The sequence below is a fragment of the Bubalus kerabau genome, chromosome 1, assembly GCF_029407905.1.
Source record: "Bubalus kerabau isolate K-KA32 ecotype Philippines breed swamp buffalo chromosome 1, PCC_UOA_SB_1v2, whole genome shotgun sequence".
Lineage (NCBI taxonomy): Eukaryota > Metazoa > Chordata > Mammalia > Artiodactyla > Bovidae > Bubalus > Bubalus kerabau.
The window spans coordinates 14517200-14540832 of NC_073624.1; the positions used below are offsets into that span (position 1 = coordinate 14517200).

The 23633-nt window shown below is 47.2% G+C and overlaps 1 protein-coding gene across 1 annotated transcript; it reads left to right on the top strand.

Annotated features, from left to right (window-relative positions):
- On the top strand, nucleotides 1–21916 carry NDUFA9 (NADH:ubiquinone oxidoreductase subunit A9). Its single transcript, XM_055568833.1, has 11 exons — nucleotides 1–145; nucleotides 6191–6361; nucleotides 7243–7340; nucleotides 8694–8785; nucleotides 10018–10159; nucleotides 13345–13447; nucleotides 13924–13991; nucleotides 15167–15243; nucleotides 16922–17017; nucleotides 18953–19019; nucleotides 21630–21916. The coding sequence occupies exons 1-11, from the start codon at nucleotides 97–99 to the stop codon at nucleotides 21807–21809; spliced, it is 1143 nt and encodes a 380-aa protein (XP_055424808.1). The 5' UTR covers nucleotides 1–96; the 3' UTR covers nucleotides 21810–21916.
- The last annotated feature ends 1717 nt before the right edge of the window (nucleotides 21917–23633 follow it).

Sequence of the window (23633 nt, forward strand, 5' to 3'; positions counted from 1 at the left end):
GTTGGCGCCTGCGCAGATGGCCTGGAGGATGCCTTTTGACCCAGCCTGGTAGCCGTAGTCGGCTGGAGCGCCGGCCGCGGGGGATTTTGGGAGAAGATGGCGGCCGCCGCTCACCCCCGAGTTGTCCGGGTCCTGCCAATGTCACGTAAGTGTCACCGGGAACGGCGGCCCCGGATGGGGAATCCGAGATGCAGATCTAAAGTTTGGGGAGTGGCGCCGTGCTGCAGCGGTGCCCTGAGTCCCTGGGACCCCTGGTTTTTCTAAGTCCGCAACTGCCTCTGTCCGGTTTCTCCTTTCTCTCTCCTTCTCCAGCTCATATATTAAGTTGTGCCCTTGGGAAAGGGCCTTCGCGGAGAGAAGGTGAGCAACGCGAAGGGAAGAGGAGAAAAGAGTAGAAAGTGGGGGGGGGGGGGGGCATGTAAAGGACCCAGAGACTCAGAGTACTGATACGGCTGTAAGGTTGCTGTTTAAGTTGCTTAGTCGTCTCCGACTCTTTTGAGACTCCAAGAACTGTAGTCCACCAGGCTTCTCTGTCCATGGGATTCTCCAGGTAAGAATACTGGAGTGGATCGCCATTCCCCTCTCCAGCTGATCTTTCCGACCCAGGGATCGAACTCGCGTTTCCGGTGTCTCCTGCATTGGCAGGTGGATTCGTTACCACTGAGCCACCGGGGAAGCCTTGACTTTGGTGTTATAAGAAATATTGGGCAGAGAAAGAGACATGCCCTATGATATAGTTTATATGTAGAATCTAAAAAATAATAATGTAAGTGATGAACTTATTTACGAAACAGAAACAGACTCACAGACATAGACAAGGAACTTATGGTTACCAGGGTAAAGGATGGGTGCGGGGGATAGTTAGCGAGTTTGGGACTGACACGTACACACTGCTTGCTATGTTTAACACAGATTGGCTCAGATGACACAGAATCTGCCTGCGATGTGGGAGACCTGGGTTCGATCCTGGGTTGGGAAGATCCCCTGGAGAAGGGCATGGCAACCCACTCCAGTATTCTTGCCTGGAGAATCCCCATGGACAGAGGAGCATGGCGGACTACAGTCCATGGGGTCGCAAAGAGTCTGACAGAACTGAGCGACTAAGCACAGCACAACCAACAAGGACTATTGTGCAGTGCAGAGAACTCTGCTCCACATTATGTAACAGCCTAAATAGGAAAAGAGTGTGAAAAGAATAGATGTAAGTATATGTATAACTGAATCACTTTGCTCTACACCTGAAACTAACAGCGTTGTTAGTCAACTATACTCCAATATACAGTAAATTTTTTTTTAAAGAAATATTGAGGGGCAGGATAGGAATCTAAAATGGATGGGAAAAAAGGGATAGTGGAGGAAAGATTGACTTTATGACTTTGTGAAAACTCTGAATCAGTCTTAACTTCAGATTCTGTGTATGACAGTGGAAATGATCATACCACAACATCAGGGAGTTTCTAAGAAGATTCAATAGATTCAAGTAGTATTTATAGTAGTACTTTTCCAAATCAAAATAAAGGAAGAAGAATAAAGGAATACCTTAAGATTTGTCTAAGTAGACATATTTATTGTCCCTTCTGTTCTGATTGGATCTTCTGTGGTCCTCAAGTTGAAAGCACACATTTGCTCTTCCACTCACTAAGAGAGACTAGAAAAGCAAGGAAATTGGGAGTACAGCTTCATCATTACTTCACTCTCCTATCCTCCACAAACATGCCCTGTGTCAGTCTCCAAAAATTGCATTTTCCCATTGTGTATTTCAGTTGTTACAGAATATCATTTGCTCTCAAAATTAGGTGCATGTCAGAATCATTCTTAGAGCTTTATAATATTAAACAGAAATAGGGACTCACTGAAGAGCTACTCAGAATTTTTGAGACTGGCTGCTTCCACCTTACATTTTAAAAAGCTCCACAGGTAGTTCTAATGCTCAGCTGAGTTGAGAGCAGCAGTATTTGGGGGATTCCTTTTTATTTTCCATCTTGGGTAGAACAACTCCACACCACTGGGCAGGTGCTTGGTGCACACCATTTACAATGGATGGTTTTTTAGCCTGACTTCTTTGCAGAGACATTTGCTGGCTCTTGTTAAACTATTATATTGGTGTCACGTAATGTAGGTTGTGAATCAAATAACTGCAATTTATTGAGTACCTGCTATCGGGTAACCACAGTCATAGACATTCACATACATTTCTTTTCCCCTTTAACTAAATTTTTTTTTCCTAACTGATGCCATATCTTATGCTCTTTACCACTCTGCTTTGTTGTCTCTGGTAAAGTAAGTTTTTGAGTAAACTCTGGAGAGTTCAGTCTAGTGTGTAATGTAATCAAAACACTACAGAATTGTGTAAAACACAGTAAAATGCAGAGAGACTATTAAGTACCAGAGGAAGTCAGAAAAGGGAAAGATTAAATGGCAACCCACTCCAGTATTCTGGCCTGGAGAATCTCATGGACAAGGAGCCTCGTGGGCTATACAGTTCATGGGGTCGCAAAGAGTCGGACATGACTGAGCGACTTGGCTTTCACTTAGATCATTTGAAATTGGGAGGGAAAATTGGAAGGCTTGTGGAGAATTTCAATACTTCCACTGATTTTTGTTTGTTTAGAGCTATTATGATCTGGAGAGTCAAAGGGGTTGGGCTTTTTCCTGGCACTGGCAAGGACAAGGGGGTGAGAAGGGAAGCAGGAAGTAGAATTCTTTGGAGGCAGTGAAATGACTTCCTAAAGATCTGAAACAGTAGGAAAGGAGGTTGAATACCTCCTTGGCATGTACGCCAAGTCACCTCTGTTGTGTCTGACTCTTTGTGACCCCGTGGACTGTAGCCCGCCAGGCTCCTCTGTCCATGGGATTTCCCAGGCAAGATTCGGGAGTGGGTTGCCATGCCCTCCTCCAGGGGAGCTTCCCAACCCAGGGATCGAATCCTTGTCTCTTACGTCTCCTGTATTGGTAAGCAGGTTCTTTACCACTAGTGCTACCTGGGAATCCCTATTAGATGGAATCAAATAATGGAGACCTTTGAAAGCCAAGCAGAACGTAGACCAGTGGTCATCCGAATGGGTTTTGTAAGAGGAACCAATGATATATAAAAATACAGTATTAGGACTTAAAAAAAATGTTTTCTGTAATAGTAATACCTAACACATAGTTCAAACTATATACCAGACACTTTTCTAAGTGCTTTCATATATATTGCATAACGTGTGTAACATATTGGAACTACATAGAAGGTGCATGTAATTTACAAATGATACTTAAAAAAAAAACAAACCACTAATGCAGTGTGCCAGCAAATGTGTTTGGAGACTATTGGTTTAGATATTAAGTAGGAAGCCAAAGTAGGTTTAATGAATAAAGAATATTATTTCCCTGATGGTGTTCCCAGTAAATGGAAGAAGATGGAGAGCCTGGAGTCAGGGGGTAATAACTTGTATTTGTGGAGGACCCCAGGTGGCGCTAGTGGTAAAGAACCTGCCTGCCAATGCAGGAGACAGAGGAGACCCCGATTCGATCCCTGAGTCAGGAAGATTCCCTGGAGGAGAAAATGGCAATCCACTCCAGTATTCTTGCCTGGAGAATCCCATGGATAGAGGACCCTGGCGGGCTGCAGTGGGAAGAGTCAGGGGTCGTGAAGAGTCAGGCAGACCGAGCTACTGAGCACCCACGAGAGTGCATACAGTGTGCAGGGTACATACATGTGTGAGGTACTCAGCCATTTATTATTAATGTTCATATCAGCCTCTAAAATGTAAGCTCCATGCAGCCGGGACTTTGTCTTTTTTACTGTGCTACTCACAGTTTCTTGAATAGTGCTTAGTCTGTAATTGTTGAAAAAACAAACTGTGTGAGATGAGTGTAACATTACCTCCTGGGGATTTTCACAGTATCAATAAATGAAAGTAACTGTTCCTCACAGAATGCTTCATGAATCTTCTAGGACCCTTGGAGATGTTCATACCTTGACTCTGGTAATTCTCCTGATTTTGTTTGCTCTGGTCTTATCCTGTGCCCTAACTTCGTTACTCATTATTCTGATCATTCCCTTTCATACATTCTCAACTCCCCAGTCTGTATCCCTTTGTCATAAAAAAAAAAAAAAAAAAAAAAAAATCAATGCTGATTAAATCAAGGTTTCTACATATTTCCTGCCTGACCCCGAGCAGTGGAGAGCTGAGGTAAGGAACACTCCACATGAGTTGACTGTTTTTCCTTTAAATTCATGAATAAAAATCTCAAGTTAATTTTGAGCATATTTTTCTAGGAAATTTGCTTTCCCTTTCTCCATATGACTAGTTGATGTTGCCAGTCTCCTAAGACTTCTAGCACGTGCTCCTGTCCTATTCTCAGCTTTACAGAGAATGCAAAGGAGTCAGATGGGAACCATCCTTTCCCCACTAAAAATCTAAGGGCTGAGTTGGGGTGATTCTCTGCTCTCTCTCCCCTTACAGTGGATGAGCTTCTCCTGGTCTGATGGAAGGCCAGTCAGTTCCCTCCCTTGGCCTTTGGTCTCTTCTTCCCTTACCTCTTCTTCCCTCTCCTGGGTCGTTGACATTTTCCCTCTGCTGGGGGTTTTCCGTTAGCATATAAATATGCTATAATAGCCCATGTTAAACAAACCCTTCCTTGTCTTCTTGTTCCTCTAGTCTTGTTTTTCTTAGTCCCATTACACCGCATCCCCCAAGAAAAATTTTCAATACTCCTCTTAGGACCTCCCCACTATACTCCTACTCCAGAAAAATTGTTCTTGTTCAGGCCACTTAACAGCCAACATCTTCTAGATCCTGGCTATCTGCCCTCTGCTTATTTCCCTTTTCAGCAGCATTTGATAGAGTTAACTATTCTCTCCATCCATCACTTTCTTCATTTGACTTCTGGATTACCATTTTCTTTTGTTTTCTCTCTTTTTCAATCTCCTTTGCTGGCTCTTTGGTTTAGGCACAGAACCTCTCTGGGCTATGGTTTTCTGGTCTACAAAGTGGCAGTAAAGATAATGTGAAATAAAATAATACCTAAGAGTGATGCCGGATGTCTCTGTAAGTTTAGGTGTTATTTAGATGTTGTTATTTTGTTACTATTATGTGTCTGATCTGCAGTGTTTGTTTTTAATGTCTGTGGTTTCAGTAACTGTTTGGTAAGCTAGGCTCTTTCTCTAATTCCACACTTTTGGATAGGGAAAAACAGTGGTTTCTGGGCAGTCATCTCTAGTAAGGAGACACAGACTTACTTTCTTAGTAGCTTACTCATCAACTTTGGATGATTTTCAGTAGTGTTGTACTAAAGAGTACAGTCTGAATTGCACTCTTAAAAAAATCATCTTTTATCTCTGCGTCCAGCCCATATCATCACCTCTACTTTCATTCATCATCAGTTTCACAGTCTGTTCCAGGCACGTCTTTTGCTATTCCCTGCAGTACTCTTGCCTGGAAAATCCCATGGACGGAGGAGCCTGGTGGGCTGCCGTCCACGGGGTCGCTAGAGTTGGACACGACTGAGCAACTTCACTTTCACTTTTCAGTTTCATGCATTGGAGAAGGAAATGGCAACCCACTCCAGTGTTCTTGCCTGGAGAATCCCAGGGACGGCGGAGCCTGGTGGGCTGCCGTCTATGGGGTCGCACAGAGTCAGACATGGCTGAAGTGACTTAGCAGCAGCAGCAGCAGCAGCATGTCTTTTGTTGTTCCCTGCACCGGGCTTATTCATTTCTACTCCTACATCGTTAGATGTGTTAGGTGTTTCACATGGAAATCTATCTTTTCTGTCATTACTCCCTCAAACCTTTCTCAGAATGCTTTATTCAGGAATCCTTCCTCAAGGTCATGTAACTTATGGTGCCTTTAGTTTGCATTCTTTCTACTCCTTTCATGGGGAAGTTTATACCCTCTTAATTTGTAATTGCTGATTATTTTTCATAAGGTGATTTGTCTTTCTAGGTAAATTATAGCCTATAGGACAGGGAGTTTGTTCTAATCTTTATACGGTTTCCTTATGTCCTGTGGCTTCTTTGTTGTAGTCATTTGTATTTATTGTTGCGGTTGGCACTTCAGTTATAACTTGTAATTCAAAAGTTAACTTTGCACTGTTACCTAAGTAAGTGAAAATACTGAGAGCAAAATAATGTTGCATTTCCAGGAAGAGAAGCTCTCTGTATTCATGGTTACTTTTGTGTGTGTTCTGGGTTTTCTTCAAGGTTCTTCTGTTCCTGCCCTAGCCGCCTCTGTGTTTCATAGCCCACCGCAGCGCCAGCTTCATCATGCAGTCATACCACATGGGAAAGGTGGGCGTTCCTCCGTCAGTGGGATTGTGGCCACTGTGTTTGGAGCAACGGGATTCCTGGGCCGCTATGTCGTCAACCACCTTGGTAAGTCAAGTTCCTCAAGTTCAACAGACTCCAAAGCTCTTTATTATGTTTACCTACTGAGAAGCTGTGAGCTCTGTTTCTTTTCATTGTCACAGTGTTTTGAATTCCTCCTATTTTGGATTTATGTAGTTTTGGACTCCTGTACATTCAGAGCAGGCGCAGACTTCTTGTACAGGACGTTAATGCAGAAATAGGGAACCCTGAAAAGTTACAATATCTCTGTTGCTGTTATGTGCTCTGTTGTGTCTGACTCTTTGCAATCCCATGGATTGTAGCCCTCAGGCCCCTCTGTCCATGAGATTTCCCAGGCAAGAACACTGGAGTGGGTTGCCATGTCCTTCTCCAGGGGATCTTCCCCACCCAGGGATCAAACCCTTGTCTCTTGTGTCTCCTGCTTTGTCAGGCGGGTTCTTTACTGCTACGCCACTTGGGAAGCCCTATGACATCTCGAGCATAATGGCAAAATATATTTTTTAAATTAAGCATAGAAGTGATTCACGTATCATACTAGAATATTCATTGGAAGGACGGATGATGAAGCTGAAGTTCCAGTACTTCGGCCGACTGATGCAAAGAGCTGACTCATTAGAAAAGACCCTGATGCTGGGAAAGGTTGAAGGCAGGAGAAGGGGATGACAGGACGAGATGGTGGATGCCATCACCGACTCAAAGGGCATGAGTTTGAGCAAGCTCCAGGAGATGGTGAAGGACAGGGAAGCCTGGCGTGCTGCAGTCCATGGGGTGGCAAAGAGTAGGACACAGCTGAGCAACTGAAGAACAAAAACAGTCATACTAGAACTGAAATGTTTACAAAATCACTGCTGTATAATGTAATTGTATTATGTTAATGTTGACCCTTGCTTCAACCCGTTCTTTTCTAGGTCGCATGGGGTCACAGGTGATTGTCCCCTACCGGTGCGAGCCATATGACACCATGCACCTTCGTCCCATGGGTGACCTGGGCCAGATCATCTTTATGGTGAGAGCCCGGCTTACTGATCGTTGGAGCCGACTAATGTAAACTGCTAAGGTCATTTTTGGGAGGAGAGGCAGTATAACCAAGCAGCAGTTTCCTGCCAAAGTGGACCAAGGGCGATCTCCATTCACAGGCCATTCTTGTAAACCCTAGTCCAGCGCTTAGCAGACTTTTTTCCTAACGAACCAGACAGGAAATATTTTAAGCTTTGCAGGTCATGATTACCCAGCTCTACCCTTGTAGTTTGAAAGCAGCCATATGCGTGCTTAGTCGCTCAGTTCTGTTTAACCCTTTGTAACACCATGGACTGTGTCCTGCCAGGCTCCTCTGTCCGTGGAATTGCCCAGGCAAGAATACTGGAGTGCATTGTCATTTCCTTCTCCAGGGGAGTCTTCCCGACCCAGGGATTGACGTGCATCTCCTGCATTGGCAGGAGGGTTCTTTACCACTGAGCCACCTAGGAAGCCCCCAAAACAGCCATAGACAGTATGTGAACAAAAGAGAGTGGCAGTGTTCTGATAAAACTTTATTTACAAAGTTAGGTTGCAGGCTGGATTTGCCTGGGGTCATAGTTTGCCAGCCCCTGCTCTTAACCCATGCCGGACAGTAACCTTTGGCCACATTGGCTCTTGAGCCCTTGAAATGTCACTTGGTCTGGATTGAGGTATGCCATAAATGAAAGACTTGGTTCGAAGGCAAAACTATTCAATATATCGTTAGTAATTTTTCACATTTACCACGTATTGAAATAGTATTTTGAGTATGTTGGGTTCAATAAGGTAAATTATTAAAATGAATTTCACCTGTTTCTTTTCATTCTTTTAAATGAGGCTAATAGAAAAATCAGAATTACATGTGTTCCTCATGTTATATTTCTCCTGGACAGTGTTTCTCTAGACAGAGAAGATTACGAACAGGGTGATTAATAACCTGGCTAGCTTTGCGTAGACTTCACTTGAAACACTTCTTCCTGAGCGTTCAGTGCTGTTACTCTTCAACCTTCAGCTTCTTCCTTTAGGCCAATAGTTGCCAGTAGGGCAGGGCAGTGGGATGGGGTGGGGAGAGCCTTCAAGGGAGTGGTGAAAAATGTGTGGCTCTTTTTGGTTGTCATGTGACTGGAGTCCATATGGTTTATTAGGTGGGGACCAGGGATGCTGAGCATCCTCAAGTGCACAGGATGGTCCTTTCCACGAAGAACTATGCTGTCCCAGTGCCCGCAGTTTCTGTGGAGAAACACTCGGGGCCTGGGTGCCTGGCTTAGCTGTTCACATAGCTGACTTCTCTTTCATCATCCTCTTTGGGCCTGCACTCTTCCACTGACACACTTTGCTCTTTTAAAAAATGTTTGTGTTACAGGACTGGAACGGGAGAGACAAGGACTCAATCCGAAGAGCCGTGGAGCACAGCAGCGTGGTCATCAACCTGGTCGGGCGAGAGTGGGAGACCCAGTGAGTCTCGGCCTCCTGTCTCTCCTTTGCAGGCGGGCTGAGGGCGCAGTGGGCGTTTCTTGGGCACGTAACGTGCCAGGGATTGTAGCTGTGACGTTTTTAGTTAGTTCATCGGTGTTGACTGAACACCCTTTTCACACCCAGGGGCCGCCCTCCCCACTTGACCCCTCCCTTCTTCCCAAATATCCTGACCCCCCAGCTGGGGATTTAGTTGGTGGTAAGTCCACTGTGCAGACATTGTGACATGCTGCTCGTGAAAAACCAGTATAAGTCACACGAGCGCAGCGGGTGTCATCCCCTTGCCGGCATCGCCCCTGTGGGTCCTGTGTTTGGATCTTTCCATCCGGGATGGGCTAGGAAGGAGGGTTCTCCTGTTCCCCAGACTGACAAGCTGCACACTGGTTTTTCTCGTGTGAGCAGTGTTCTCAGTCTGTTCTTCTTGTTGTTAATCAAGGATAGCATGAGTGCCTGTTTGAAAGTGATTTTTAGCCCCTGTGTGTGTTGTTTATCAACAGGTGAGGTTGTGGGTTTTTTAACTTTTCATTTTGTATTGAGGTGTAGCCGATTAACAGTGTTGTGACGGTTTCAAGCGCACAGCTAAAGGGGTTTGAATCCTGTGGTCGCGCAGCTCTTGGTTTATGCCCCTTTCTCCGCACTTGAGAGAGTTTACCTTAGATGTGTTTAAGGTGTGTCTGCCTTGTCACGTGTTGTTAAGTTCTCTGATGACTTGCGGGTCCTGTTCAGCCTTACTAGCCCTGAGATGACTATCGCAGCCCTTTGTACAGAGCAGGCGCTTAGTTTATGTTATTGCATCAAATTGGTGAGTGGTGTGGATTTTTTTTTAGTTTCCTTTTTTTCCTCTGAGGGAAACAAAGGCCCAGGAATAAGAAATGATCTCCCCTCCAGCACCCAGCGCTTCCCCACTCCCCACCCAAACAGTGCAGCCAGACGTTGTTAAAGGGCCTCAGCCTTGGGGAGCCTTGAGGGCAGAGGACAATACCTATGCTGTTTGATCACTTATAGTCAGCCTGACATTATGTCTGGTAATGACAGTGAGCAGGCCTGTAAAATTAAAAAAAAAAAACCATTACCTTTGACTTTGGGTTAAATCGTTGCTATTTAAAAACTTAACTGTTATGAATCCCAGCAATCATATGGAAACCAGCTTATCATAGAAAGCTTTGCAATCCCAAGTCAAGTGTCCTTAACCACCCGCTGTTTTTTCCTTCCAGAAACTTTGACTTTGAGGATGTTTTTGTCAAGATTCCCCAAGCCATCGCTCAAGTGTCCAAAGAAGCTGGAGTTGAAAAATTTATTCACATTTCACATCTGAATGCTGATATTAAGAGCTCTTCTAAGTATCTAAGAAACAAGGTAAAGAACAAGTCAGTTTGGAAAGTGGTTCACAGAGCTTGGGTTTCTTGGCCCCTTAGGGGCGTGAGTTAAGTGAGAAAGGTTTCTCACCGACATGTCCAGAGTTAGGGGATTCCTAGTTCTCATGGTGTGATTGTCGTGTGGGTGAGGTGTGGTTGAGTGTCTTCTGTTTGCAGGGAACTGTGCTAAACGGCTGCAGAGATGGGTGGCTTATCCTGTTACCTGCCCTCAGGAGTGTAAAGTTTCTTAGCATGTAACAGAATTACAGGCTAAACACAAAAGGCAGAGTCTGATTCCTGTACCAGAGTCATACCCGTGTCACCCAGAAAAGCTCAAGGTCCGTCTTTCTTTCCCTGACCCCTGCATAGTCGTGCCTTATGCCTTTGGAGGAGTGATGTGAAGGCTGGGGTGACAGGATAGATATTTGTGAGGGGAGATGGCTCTTCACGTTGTAGTTAGCCTTCCTGGACTCCCAGAAGCCCCACTGTGGTCCCAGTTGTGCCTGGAGATGGACCAGCCTGGTTTGGAGTAGGCCTGTAACCAGAGACGTTTTACCATCAGGGACACAGGAGGGGCTGTGGTGCCTGGAGCTGCCTTCGGCATTTGGTTCCTGCCATGAGGAGTCTGCTTGGAGTCAGGCTGATAAGAACCTCAGAGTTCCTTGACACTGGCTCCAGCTGTTGGATCCACTGTAATCTTTAACTGAACAAATCATTTATTAGGCACCTTCCATGTGCTCCATGGTATAGTGGGTGCTGGGGAGACATGGTCTTAGCTCACATCTAGTTTCTAATCCATTGACGAAAATAATTCCACATGCACCAGGTGTTGCTGAGTAGCTTGGGGAATCTTATAAAAACTTCCTCAATATCAACATTCCTGGAAAGAAAAAATAGGAACTGGTTAAGAATACCTGACTCAGGATTTCAAAGCTATCTGTGAGAAGCTGGTTTTCATACTGTTGCTTGAATTCATAATGTAATAATTAAACTTTTAAATAGCAATAGGTAAGGTAAGGTAAGTCACTTCAGTCGTGTCCGACTCTGTGTGACCCCATAGATGGCAGCCCACCAGGCTCCCCCGTCCCTGGGATTCTCCAGGCAAGAACACTGGAGTGGGTTGCCATTTCCTTCTCCAATGCATGAAAGTGAAAAGTGAAAGTGAAGTCGCTCGGTCGTGTCCGACTCTTAGCGACCCCATGGACTGCAGCCCACCAGGCTCCTCCGTCCATGGGATTTTCCAGGCAAGAGTACTGGAGTGGGGTGCCATTGCCTTCTCCTTAAATAGCAATGGTTTATCCCAAAGTCAGGAGAGTGAAGGCAGAGGTGGCCATGGACTCTAGTCTGGAGCAGATGTCAGCGAGGGTTGGTATGGAGGAAGGCAGAAACAGTGGACAGGGGTCCTGGGCAGGTGAAGGGTTGCATCTCAGGAGCAGAAGAGCAGGGAACAGGCAGGCTGGCAGCCCAGGAGCTTGTCAGCAGAGAGTAGCTCAGAGGAGGGGTGCTTGGGGATGCTCTGATCTACGGCATCCAAGTTGAGAGGGGGGAGTGGGGTGGAGACGAGGTTTTTGGAGTTGAGAAGCTCAGGAAACTGAGGTCCGAGTCCCCGGGGCTCTGATGCCACCCCTGGCGGGCACAGGTGGGAGGGAAGGCCAAGCCAGGTGCTGACAGCTACACCGACCCAGGGGCCTTGTCTCAGAGGGACAGAGACCCTGAGAGGTGGCGTCGCAGCAGAGGAAGGGGGCCCCGTGCCCACGCCTCTGGGCCGGCGTGCCCTGCTGCCACTTCCGTTGCTGCGGCCTCCTGCACTCCACCCTCCTTTCTCTGGCAGGTTGCTCATAATTGACACAAAGCAGAGAATCTGTGATTGGAAGGAAAAATGGAGGCCAGAAAAAAATCTGTTCTGATTTTTCTCCTTCCTTCTTCTGCCTAAGTTTCCCTGGAATCAATATGGAAAGAAGCCCAGCAAGAGCTAAACGCTGCAGGGCTCTTTTGTGTGTCATTTTCTTTTTAAATTCTGTGTACATGAATCCCCCCACTTACTGCTGGGATTACATTCCCAGACCCTCAGTGGATTCCTGACACCGGGGATGGTACAGAGCTCTCTAGTATACCCTTTGCTTATCCTGTACATACATGCCCGTGATCAAGTTTCATGTATAAATCAGGCACAGAAAGAGACTGACAACAGTAACTACTAATAAAAAAGCAGTTATAATCAGTTCAGTCGCTCAGTTGTATCCGACTCTTTGCGACCCCATGAATTGCAGCGTGCCAGGCCTCCCTGTCCATCACCAACTCCCAGAGTTCACTCAAACCCATGTCCATTGAGTTGGTGATGCCATCCAGCCATCTCATCTTCTGTCGTCCCCTTCTCCTCCTGCCCCCAATCCCTCCCAGCATCAGAGTCTTTTCCAATGAGTCAACTCTTCCCATGAGGTGGCCAAAGGATTGGAGTTTCAGCATTAGCATCAGTCCTTCCAATGAACATCCAGGACTGATCTCCTTTAGGATGGACTGGTTGGACCTCCTTGCAGTGCAAGGGACTCTTAAGAGCCTTCTCCAACACCACAGTTCAAAAGCATGAATTCCTCAGCACTCAGCTTTCTTTATAGTCCAACTCTCACATCCATACATGACCACTGGAGAAACCATAGCCTTGACTAGACGGACCTTTGTTGGCAAAGTATTGTCTCTGCTTTTGAACATGCTGTCTGGGTTGGTCATAGCTTTCCATATAATAGGTTGTAATAAAAGTGGTGTGAATGCAGCACCCCCACCCTATCTGTCGCTCCGTCTACTAACTGTGCTCACCCTTCTTCTCATGGTAATGTGAGATTCATGTGCCAGGAGGCCCGAGGAGGAGGACCTGAGATTTCCCCACACCACTCAGAGCAGTGTGCACTTTAAAAACTTAGCAAGTATTTCTGGAATTTTCCATTTAATATTTTTAGGCTACAGATGACTGTGGGTAACTGAAAGTGGGAAGCAAAACTGCACATGAGGTGGGGCTGGAGGTGGGTGATGGTGCCTATAACTGAGTGTTATCATAGGATGCCCTTAGCCTGGAGGCAGACATGACCTGGAAGGACCCGTGGTGTTCTGATAGCGGAAGGACGTTCTGATAGTGGAAAGATGGAAGTTTCGCTCACTTACTGCAGAGCTCTTTTGTGTTTGGCTGTCTAGGCTGTTGGAGAGAAGGAAGTGAGAGAGACATTTCCAGAAGCCACCATCATAAAGCCGGCTGACATCTTTGGCAGAGAAGACAGATTCCTCAATTATTTCGCAAGTAGGTTTTCTTCCTTCAAATAGAAGAATGACCGTCTTGGCGTCATCTATTAAATACTTCCATTTTCTGCGTATCTGTGGTGCTACATTGATCACACACTACACGTCTGTTTCCACCTGTCTTTTTCTGGGCTTCTTGTGTTGCCGGCCTATTGATTGGAGTGGGGTCAGGTAGAGCTGCGCCTCGGGAGTGGCTGTGCGCCCAGCAGTGCAGAGCAGAAGACCAGTGGCCAAGTGTGGTCCTCTGTCCTTGTTCCTCCTGTCCCTAAGTATTTGACCACCCTTTCACTTCCTATGTTTGTCGTGTGAAGAACAAATAAAGGTGGCTGCCTCTTAATAAGATTGTTCACTCCCCCAGAGTCAGCTACATTTATTTATTTTTACTACACAAAATAGTTATACCAGCTCGGGACACCCAGAGACAGGAGGGTCTTCAGGCAGGTGAGGCCTTCTAAGATGTTGCCTTTCTTCTGCCAGATATCCGCTGGTTTGGTGGTGTCCCTCTTATTTCCCTGGGCAAGAAGACTGTGAAACAACCAGTATATGTAAGTACCCTGGATAAAGGAGCTTTTGCCGAATTCAAGATTGAAGTGATCAGTTTTCAGGTTTTCTCCTAATTCTGTAAGTTCTGACATTTTGTCTCTGTCAGATTGCTTTGACTGACTGACTGTTTCTCAGTGTACTGGAGAGGTACAGGTATCCTGTGCGTTTTCACTTGTTCATTCACTCGAGAAGTGTCTTGAGGGATATCACTGGGATATTCACAGTGTCACTGGGTATATCTGTGAGGACACAGATGCGTGCTGCCTCACGCTGGCCCCAGTCAGGGGCAGGTCAGCATGGCCGTCATCGGGCAGTGTGACAGGTGCTGACGGGGAGGGGGTTTCACGTAGGTATGGCAGAGGACAAATGTGGAGGTCAGGGAAGGCCTCCAAGGAAGTGACATCTTAGGGGAGACCCTGAAGATGACTCGCAACTGGTCAAAGGCAGTGGGTGGGGTGGAGTGGCCCAGGCAGAGGGGACCAGATGTCAGGGAGCAGAGGTGAGAACCGTGTGGATTCCGTGTGGTGATGAACCAGGGTTTCTCACCTGGAACACTGCACTTTCTGGGTGGGATTACGCTTTGTTGTGGGGCTGCTGTGGGACGGCCTCCAGCCACCAGATGGCAGTAGCTCCCCTGCAAACTGTGCGGATTAAAACTTGAGGCATTTGCCCGAGACTCCTGGGGGCCAGAATCACCCCCAGTGAAAACCATGGGGTCTGCTATCATATGGATTATTATTATATGTATATTATATATTATTATATATCATAAGATTATTCTGAAAGTCAAAATGGTAGAATATTGGGTGTTCCATGTGGTTCAGCCTCATGGTTTGTGACAGCGTGGTGACAGACGAGGAAGAGGAGAAGGATGATGATGACGGGGTGAGATTGGAGCTGGTGGGACAGGCCTGGGCACGGCCTGGAGATAAACATGCTCCCACTGGAGAAAGTATTGATTTCGGTGACCTTCCACATGGAGCTCATTTGAGTCCTTGAGAAGTGGCTTTTAGAAGTTTTCTGAAAGCAGACAGTGATGTCATTTTAATTGCATTATTTTGTGGTGATCGATGTGGCTTGCTCTCCTCCTCCCTCCCTTTTTAAAATTCTCTCCCACATCTCTTCTGTTGCTCTCTCTTTCAGCAATTACTGAAACATGTGTTATAATTTCTCGTAGATTGTGGATGTCACCAAAGGAATTATTAATGCAATTAAAGACCCAGATGCCAGAGGGAAAACTTTTGCCTTTGTTGGGTGAGTGACTGGAGTTTGACTTTAAAATCGTACAGCCTATTAAAATAAAAGGATTGTGACTTAAAACAACAGTAATTTCTAGACATGTTACTCACAGGCTTATTGTTGCCTTTTTCAGAAATGAACAACTTGAAAATACATAAAATAAGTTTATTTACAATGCCATCAAAAAGAATAAAATACCTATGTATAAATTTAACAAAAGAAACACAAGACTTGTATACTGAAAATTACATAGCATCAAGGAGGAAAATGAAGGAAAACCAAAATAAATGGCAAGACATTGTGTATTCTTGGGTTGGAAGAGTCGATATTGTTAAAGTGGCAATTTTCCCCAAATTGATCTGTCTATTCAACTTGATGTTACCAAATTTCAAGCAGGTCCTTTTTCTTTTTTTGCAGATATTGACAAATTTACTCTAAATATATATGGAAATACAAAAGACCCACCATAGCAAAAACCATTTTGACCAAGAAAAATAAACTTGGAGCACTTAAGCTTTCCAATTTCAAAACTTACTCGAACGTTCTAATTATCAAAACAGCGTGACACTGGCATAGAGTAGACGTGTAGGCCAGTTAAGCAGAACTGATAGTCTAGAAACCAGACTTCATGTTTATGGACAATGGATTTTTGAAGAGGCGCCATGACACCGCAACGGGAAAGCCATCATCTTTTCAGCAGATGGCGCTGTCCACATGCAGAGAGAGGCCACAGAGTTCGATTCCACACCATGCGTGAAAAGTTAACTCAGAATAGGCCAGAGACCTAACTGTAAGGGTTAAGCTAGAAAACTTTTGGAAGGAACATCTGGACCTGGGGTTAGGCAGAAATGTTGTAGATGTGACATCAGAAGCATACTCCACCAAAGAAACAAGTGGATAAATTAGACTTCATTGAAATTAAAAGCGTTTGTGCTTCATAAGGTATCATTAAGTAAAGGATGAAATAACAAGATCATCAGCTAAAAGGCAGAATGGGGTGGCGGAGAGAGGTATATGGAAAATTTGAGGATGCAGAGGAAGATAGGAGGCACCCCCTGAGAAAAGAGGGAAAGAGCACCCCCCCTCCCCCAGGAGCACCCAGTAGGACCGAAGAGCAGAGCTGAGCTTCTCCTTGAAGCTCATGATCAGAAATGTAAGGGCAGGCCCAGGAGTATGTTCTCTGCAACTCTGTCTTGCTGGGGGCTCAGGTGCAGATACTTGGATTAAACCAGAGAAGGGTTTTGCTCTGCAAGGATGGGAGAGGAGCCAGGGGGATGAGGTTTTGTCAGGACGTGTACAGAGGAGTTACTACGGTGCTGAGCCATGTGATCTAAGCTGGGAAGGACACAGCCTTCAGTGTGCCTTTCTCTGTGAGCAGAGACACTTAGACCATTCTGAGTCACAGTTAACGGAACTCAGAATGATGGGCGTTTGATGTTAAATGAAAAAGACATTACGGAATAGGATGATCTGTGTAATCTTATAAAAGCAAAAAATGAATAAGGGAATAAGAAGGATATATTAAGTTTATTAGCGTCATCTTTGGCGGAAGGTTTTTCCTTGTGCTAATCTGTATTTCCTATAGGACATACATGTTTTCCATTTTCACAAGAATGATGTTATCTTGTTAAACTAAAACCAGAAGTGTGTGAGGAGCAGGTAATCTGGAGAACTGTGAACCTTCTGCTCGTAGGCCCAGTCGGTACCTGCTCTTCGATCTCGTGCAGTACGTCTTTGCTGTGGCTCACAGGCCCTTCCTGCCGTACCCTTTGCCACACTTTGCCTATCGGTAAGTAAAGCGCTGCTTTTTGTGCTTCTGCGGATACTTCCCTTTGTGATGCTCCCCCCAGGGGTTACAGGGAGTGTGTCCCTTGCGGTGAAATCTCAGAATCTCTAACCAGGAGGGGCTCCTGACGCCTTCTTGATGTCCATCTGGGAAAGAACCAGAGGAGCTTAAGAAAGGGAGTGTGGCTTCATGGGTGAATAAACACCGTGATGGAAGATGGATCTGTAGATCTTCACATTCTCCCACTAGAAGTCCTGGGTGTAATTGGCAGTGTCTTGCTTGGCAGATTGTATAAAGGAGCAGTTAGGCTTCCCTGTTTTATCCACTTGCCCAGGAGTGAGAGCGCACCCTCCATCAAGGCAGTCTGATCACATGGCTGGGGAAAGGAACTTGGCTGATGTAGCCGCTTCCTGCAGTTGCCTTGTCTGTTTTTCCTGCTTCTTGCCTCACTCTTTCCCGTGTAGGTGTGTTGTTGTCGTTTAGTCGTTAAGTCCTGTATGACTCTGTGACCTCATGCACTGTGGCCCACCAGGCTCCTCTGTCCATGGGATTTCCCAGGCAGGAATACAGGAGTGGGTAGCCATTCCCTTCTCCAGGGCATCTTCCTGACCCAGGGATCAAACCCACATCTCCTGCATTGGCAGGCGGGTCCTTTACCCCTGAGCTGTCAGGGAAGCGCTGTAGGTTTCGCACCTTGGAATGATCACGTCACACACTAAGGTCATGGTTAGGGACACTTTCACGTCCAGTTTGCCAGAGATTGATGAACCAGCATGGCAGCTGAATTCTTCATTTGCTTGATCACTCAGTCACTCTAGAAACATTTCTTGAATGCCAACTGTGTCTTAGGCAATGTTCTAGGCGCTCAGGATGTTACAGGAAATCCTCAAAAAGCCTGTACACTAATAGGTGTCAGAAAAGTAGAAAATTAGAAGGCAGTGTGGTGGGAAGATTCACTGATGTGTTAGCATAGAACCAGGGCACAGAGCTGGAGGATTGTAAGTGGTATTTTTTGCTTGTTTTTTTTTTTTTTGTTTTAAGCCAAAACTGTCCTTTTTGCCAGTGAAGCAGGTTGGACAGAATCTGAGGCTTGCTGAGTTCTTAGAGAACTTTTCATCTGTCTTCAGCTTCCTTTTCATTTTTTTCTTACCTCCCATTAGAATGATGTTTTTCAGGCTTTTAAAAAGCAGCAGAAGCCTGGGTTCAATGACTTTTTGCATAAAGACCCCTTAGGACAAGCAGATTGGAGTAGAGCTGGCCCCATGGTTGCCCCTGGGGCACATGCTCCTTGCTCCGCCTCCAGTCCTCTGTAGGATGTGGGGGCCCCCAGGAATTCCTCGTGTGCCTTCTGTCCCAAGGACACAGGAGACAGGAGCTCAGGTGACAGATGAGGAATCCCCCAGGTTTCAGTAGGATGAAGAGATGGCACCCAGGAGGCAGGTGGCCCTCTCATCTGGGTTTTCTCTTGGCTTCCTGATTCAAACCCTGGATCTTAGGCATCTCCTCACTTTTGGATCTCCTGGATCCTCAGGGCCCCTGCCTTAAGGCTCACGCTTTCTATCTTGCACAACGCCTGCCTTGCCCCTTAATGGAAGCATATCTGAATATCTGGGGCTTAACTCTAATTGAGTTTGACAGGCATCACTCAACTGGATCTGTTTTGTTTGTCTTGTGGGCGGGGCGGCTGCACTCTCTCTCGGTTTTCCTGATTCACTGTCCCGTTGGTGGGGCCAAGGAGAGCCGGCCTCGGGGCAGGCAGGCGGGCCGGCAGCTTGAAAGGAGAGGTGACCTCCCAGACTGGGAGCCAGGAAGTTCGGGTGCTAGTTAGTTTCTTTAAACACACTCAGTGATTTCCCGGCTCCTTGGCAGCATGCCGTGCCTGGCGTGAACAGGGAGCAGAGATGCTTATCACGTGTGCCCTGTTTGTTCCTCTTCCAGATGGATCAGTCGGCTCTTTGAAATTAGTCCATTTGAACCCTGGACCACGAGGGATAAAGTGGAGCGGGTGAGTATGAGGGTGACCAGCCCTTGCTGGGTGGGTGATGGATGAGCGAATGTTGAGTTCGCTCCGGGGACCTCCTGGGTCAACTCCACGGGCTTGTCTGCAGTCCCTGTGTATCAGGTCAGCCCCACCCATGTACATGAACCTCACCTATGCCCAGCCTCTCCGGGCCCTGTCTTGGAGGTTTTCAGTTTTTCTTTCTCCCCTGGATCATCTCCACCCGCATACAGACATGCCTTCCTAGCTCTGTGTGTTAAAGTCCAGAGTCCCGCCCTCGGCCCATCCCATCTGCTGCTGCCCTGATCTGCTGTGTCCTTGTACGTCAGACTTCCTGGAAGAGCGGGCTGTACCTGGGGCTGCCAGCTTCTCACCTCCTCCCTGCTTTAATCCATTCCTTTCAGCTTTTATCTCCACTGTCCCCCTAAATGCTGCTCGTCCCAGGTCACCTGCAGTCTCTGCTGCCAGGCCCGGCGGTCAGCGCCCTGACCTCCTCTCACCCGCTGGGAGCTGCGCTGATCAGAGGCGGCCCTCCTTCCTCTTGAAGCCCTGACTCCCCTCTGTTCTCCCCGGTTCTCTTGCTTCTCCTGCCCCTCGATCTCCCTGGCTCAGCCTCTGTCCTTGGTCTCTGGTGTTGGGGACCAAGGGCTCTGTCTTCCGCCCTTGTCTGTCCTGGCTCTTTCTCTGGAAGCCTCTCACCTCGTTCCGTCTGTGCACTCATGGTGGCAGATCCAGTTCCCCACCTGGACTGCCCCCGCCCACCCAGTGGCAAGCCTCCCATCTGTTTAGCCGTGTAGTCATCATCTGAAACCTGGCTTGTCCAAAAGGAGGGCCGCAAACCCGCTTTTCTCCCAGGCCCTCGCAGCTCAGTTGATGGTATCACTGTTCTCTGATACTCAAACCCAAAATCGAGCCTTCCCCCTTGATTCCTTCCTTTCCTAACCCCTCTCCATGTAAACAGGACTGCCCCGTCCTTCCTGCTGGGCTGGGAGTGTTCTGTCCTCGAGTGTGCTTGAAAAGCAGCCCCCACAACAGTGACTGCAGAGCACTTGAGACATGGCTTGTGTGACGGCAGAAATAAGATTTGAATTTTATAAAATTTTAATTAAATTAAAGTCACTGCTTTGGCTGGCGGCTGTTGTTCTGGACAGCACAGACCGGCCTGTCGGTACTGCTGGGCGACACTCAAGTGTGCCAGCTAGCACCTCCCTCTTCCTACCCTTTTGTTCAACGTTTTATTATGGAACTGTTTATCACAGCATTGATAATTTTCCACTTCTAGAAAAGTGGAGGATTGTCTCCCCTCTACCCACTCCAGTTCAGGTGGTAGATCATTCCATCCTCTGGCCCGACTCCAGGTGCCTCTCGTCCCCTGCGGTGCGCTGGTCGCTCCCTGTCTCACTGTCTCCATGCTGGTCTCCCTCACTGGTCATTTGCCCACTGTGCATAGAAGTGTTTCTAGAGAGGAAACAAAATAGATACACTCTGCTGCCTCTACCTTTGAAAACCTGTTCCCTCTTACTGACAAGCAGCAGCCATATTGTCCTCTGAGTGTTGTTGTTTAGTCGCTCAGTTGTGTCTGACTTTGCGACCCCAAGGACTGCAGCCCGCCAGGCTCCTCCGTCCATGGGATTCTCCAGGCAAGAATACTGGAGTGGGTTGCCACGCCCTCCTCCGGGGGATCTTCCCGACCCAGGGATTGAACCCTCTTCTTCTGTATCTCCTGCACTGGCAGGTGGATTCTTTATCACTGAACCACCTGGGAAGCTCCCTCTGAATGTTACCTAAAAGAGAAGATGAAACAGTCCTTGGAGAACGATGTGAATAGGCAGCCATTGTCCCTGCTCTGACGTGCTGGGTCTAGAATCCAAGACCAGTTTCCAGGTGTCCTTTCTGTGTTCAAGAAGGATCGGGCGGGAGACCTGGTGGGCAGGACGCTCCAGCGTGTCTGACGGCTGCTCCTCGTACATTTGTCACTGAGGAGTGTTGGGGCAGCAGGCCGGTGGGTTTTGGATTTGGTCTGGGGGTAACTGGGCAGCTCTTGGGGAAGGATGGTGGACGTGTCCGGGCTGGAGAGGTTGATGCTGCTGCGGGTATACACCCAGCCTCCTCGTTTGCTCACAGATGAGCTGGAGTTTTTGGAATCTCCAGGCTTAACCTCTTTCCCTCCAAACAGTGTGGGTTTAGGTTTTGAGATCCATAGTCAGCATTAGTCAGCCAGGTTAAGAAGAGCTGGAGCATCAAGGTTCACGGATTATTGCTGAGTGATCTTGATTCAGCAAAACCGAGGCAGAAAGCCATGCCTAGAGAACCAGCCGGTCCCATTTCTCTGCTGAGCTTATGGATCTGGCAGTCCCTCTGCTCCATCCCAGACTGACTGCTTCTTACCCCTCACCTGAGCCCTGCTCTGTGCTTGGGGATAGACCTGGAGTTGACCCGTGGGGCCTTGCCTTTCCCTCCGCATGCAGGCCCTTCTCTGTGCTCTGCTTCTGGTGGTCTCTGCCCCCATCCACTGAAGCCAGTGAAGTCTCAGCGGCGGGACTCAGGCCGGCTCGTGGGTTGGAGCGTCTGCGAGGCCGGCCCTCAGTGCTCTCTGTACCTCTCGTCTATCCGCAGATTCACACCACAGACAAAACCCTGCCTCACCTGCCAGGCTTGGAAGACCTGGGCGTTCAGGCCACGCCCCTGGAGCTCAAGGCCATTGAGGTGCTGCGGCGTCACCGTACCTACCGCTGGCTGTCTTCCGAGATGGAGGACGTGCAGCCGGCCAAGACTGTTCCCGCTAGTGGCCCCTGAGCCACCCACGGCTTTTGGTGTCGTTTGGGTCGCTACCCACCAGGCCACCTTTGGCGGAGAGTCCTGTATATAGTGAATGAGAGCCTCTATTAAAACCTGAGATGAAATTCTGTGGGCGTGTTTTCTTTCTTGATTTACAAAGGGAGAAACTCAGCCACCTAGAATTTGAGCACAATTTTCTTTAATTATATGTATTTAATACACGTACATCTTTTATTCTCTGAAATGCTGGAGGATTTTAATTTCCTTATTATTTATAATAGTGACACATATATCTTCTGCTCTCTGAAATGCTAGAGGGTTTAAATTTCCTTCCGTCAGGCCACTTCTTGTGAATGTTCTAGAAGACGAAAACCCCTTTTTAAGGTCAGAATATTGTGAAGGCCCCATGTGATGTGTGACTGCCTGTTGACACACGTTAGTTGAGAAAATACACAATGTCCCATAAGTAATCCAAATTTATCCACACTTTGGGTATTTAAAAAAAATTATCTTAATGATCTCTACACACACTTAGAATATCCTACATACACAGAAAAACATTGTCCGTAGTCATGGGTCCTCAGACTGCCTGCAGTAATCCCCTGCTCAGATCTGAACTTGTCAGGGCCTCCACCCCGCCACGGTCAGGACAGCACCCAGGCGATTTCAGACACGTGGGTGGACAGGACCCACCCCACCCACCTGTGGTGTAAAGGAGCCAGTGCTTCAGAGTTAGGATCACTGCATAAGCTTTAACATCGCGGCCAAGACCCAGACCCAGAGTTGGTTTCTTGTCTGCCGATCCCTCAGGACAGTGTGAGCAGAAGACCCTAGGATTTGTGGTGAAGCTAACGCACCGCCCTTCTCAGCGGCCCAGGCTCAGCCTTTTGGTCACCACCCTTCTACACGGCCCAGCCCCTGGCAGTGCAGCCCTCCATCTGCGGAGCGGGAGGGTCGGGCAAAGTCCTGTTTAGTTACAGCAACACCTGTCTCATCCTCATGGAGTGAAGAACACGAGGGCTGAAGTGAGCTCTCTTCCCTGCCCCCTCTGCAGGCTCCACAATCTTTCGTCCCCAAGTGGACAGAAATGTGCTATTCAGAACGTGGTTTCTGGACCAGCATCCCCTGGAAGCTTGTTGGAAATGCAGAATCTGAGGCCCTCTCCTGGCCTGTTGAATCAGGATCTGCCTTTTAAAAATCTTAAAAAAAAAATTTTGACCACACCACACGGCATATTGGATCTTAGTTCCTCGACCAGGGATCGAACCCGTACCCGTTGCATTGGGAGCATGGAGTCTTATGAATGGGACCAGCAGGGAAGTCCCAGGATCTGCATTTAAAAACTATCCCTGGGAGATGTGTGTGCACACTGGTGTGAAAAGCACTGATATGCAGAAACCCTGGGTCTTGAGTGTGATTCCTGTTACTCATTCAAATGACCAAGCCCCTGCCCAGATCTGCTGAGTCAAGAATCTCTGGAGACAGCACTGCATGCCAGCTAAATCTCAATAAAACCGGAGGATAAACAGAAAACAATAATATATGATGAATCCGGGAAATTCAATGGACCGAGGAGCCTGGTGGGCTACAGTCCGTGGAGTCACAAAGAGTTGGACACGACTGAGACTAAACATACATATGATGAATCTGAAAAATAATCTGGAGAAAGAAACACGTGGATTTATCCTCATGCACACGCATACATGAGAGTCGGTGTTCTAGGAAAAGGAGCCCAACCTTGCATTTTTCTTTAGTTGAGAGAGCTCTTGGTTTGGATGGTATTTCTGCTGGCCACAAGCCAGCCAGCAGGCACAAAGGTGGTTTTGATTTTAAAACAGTAAG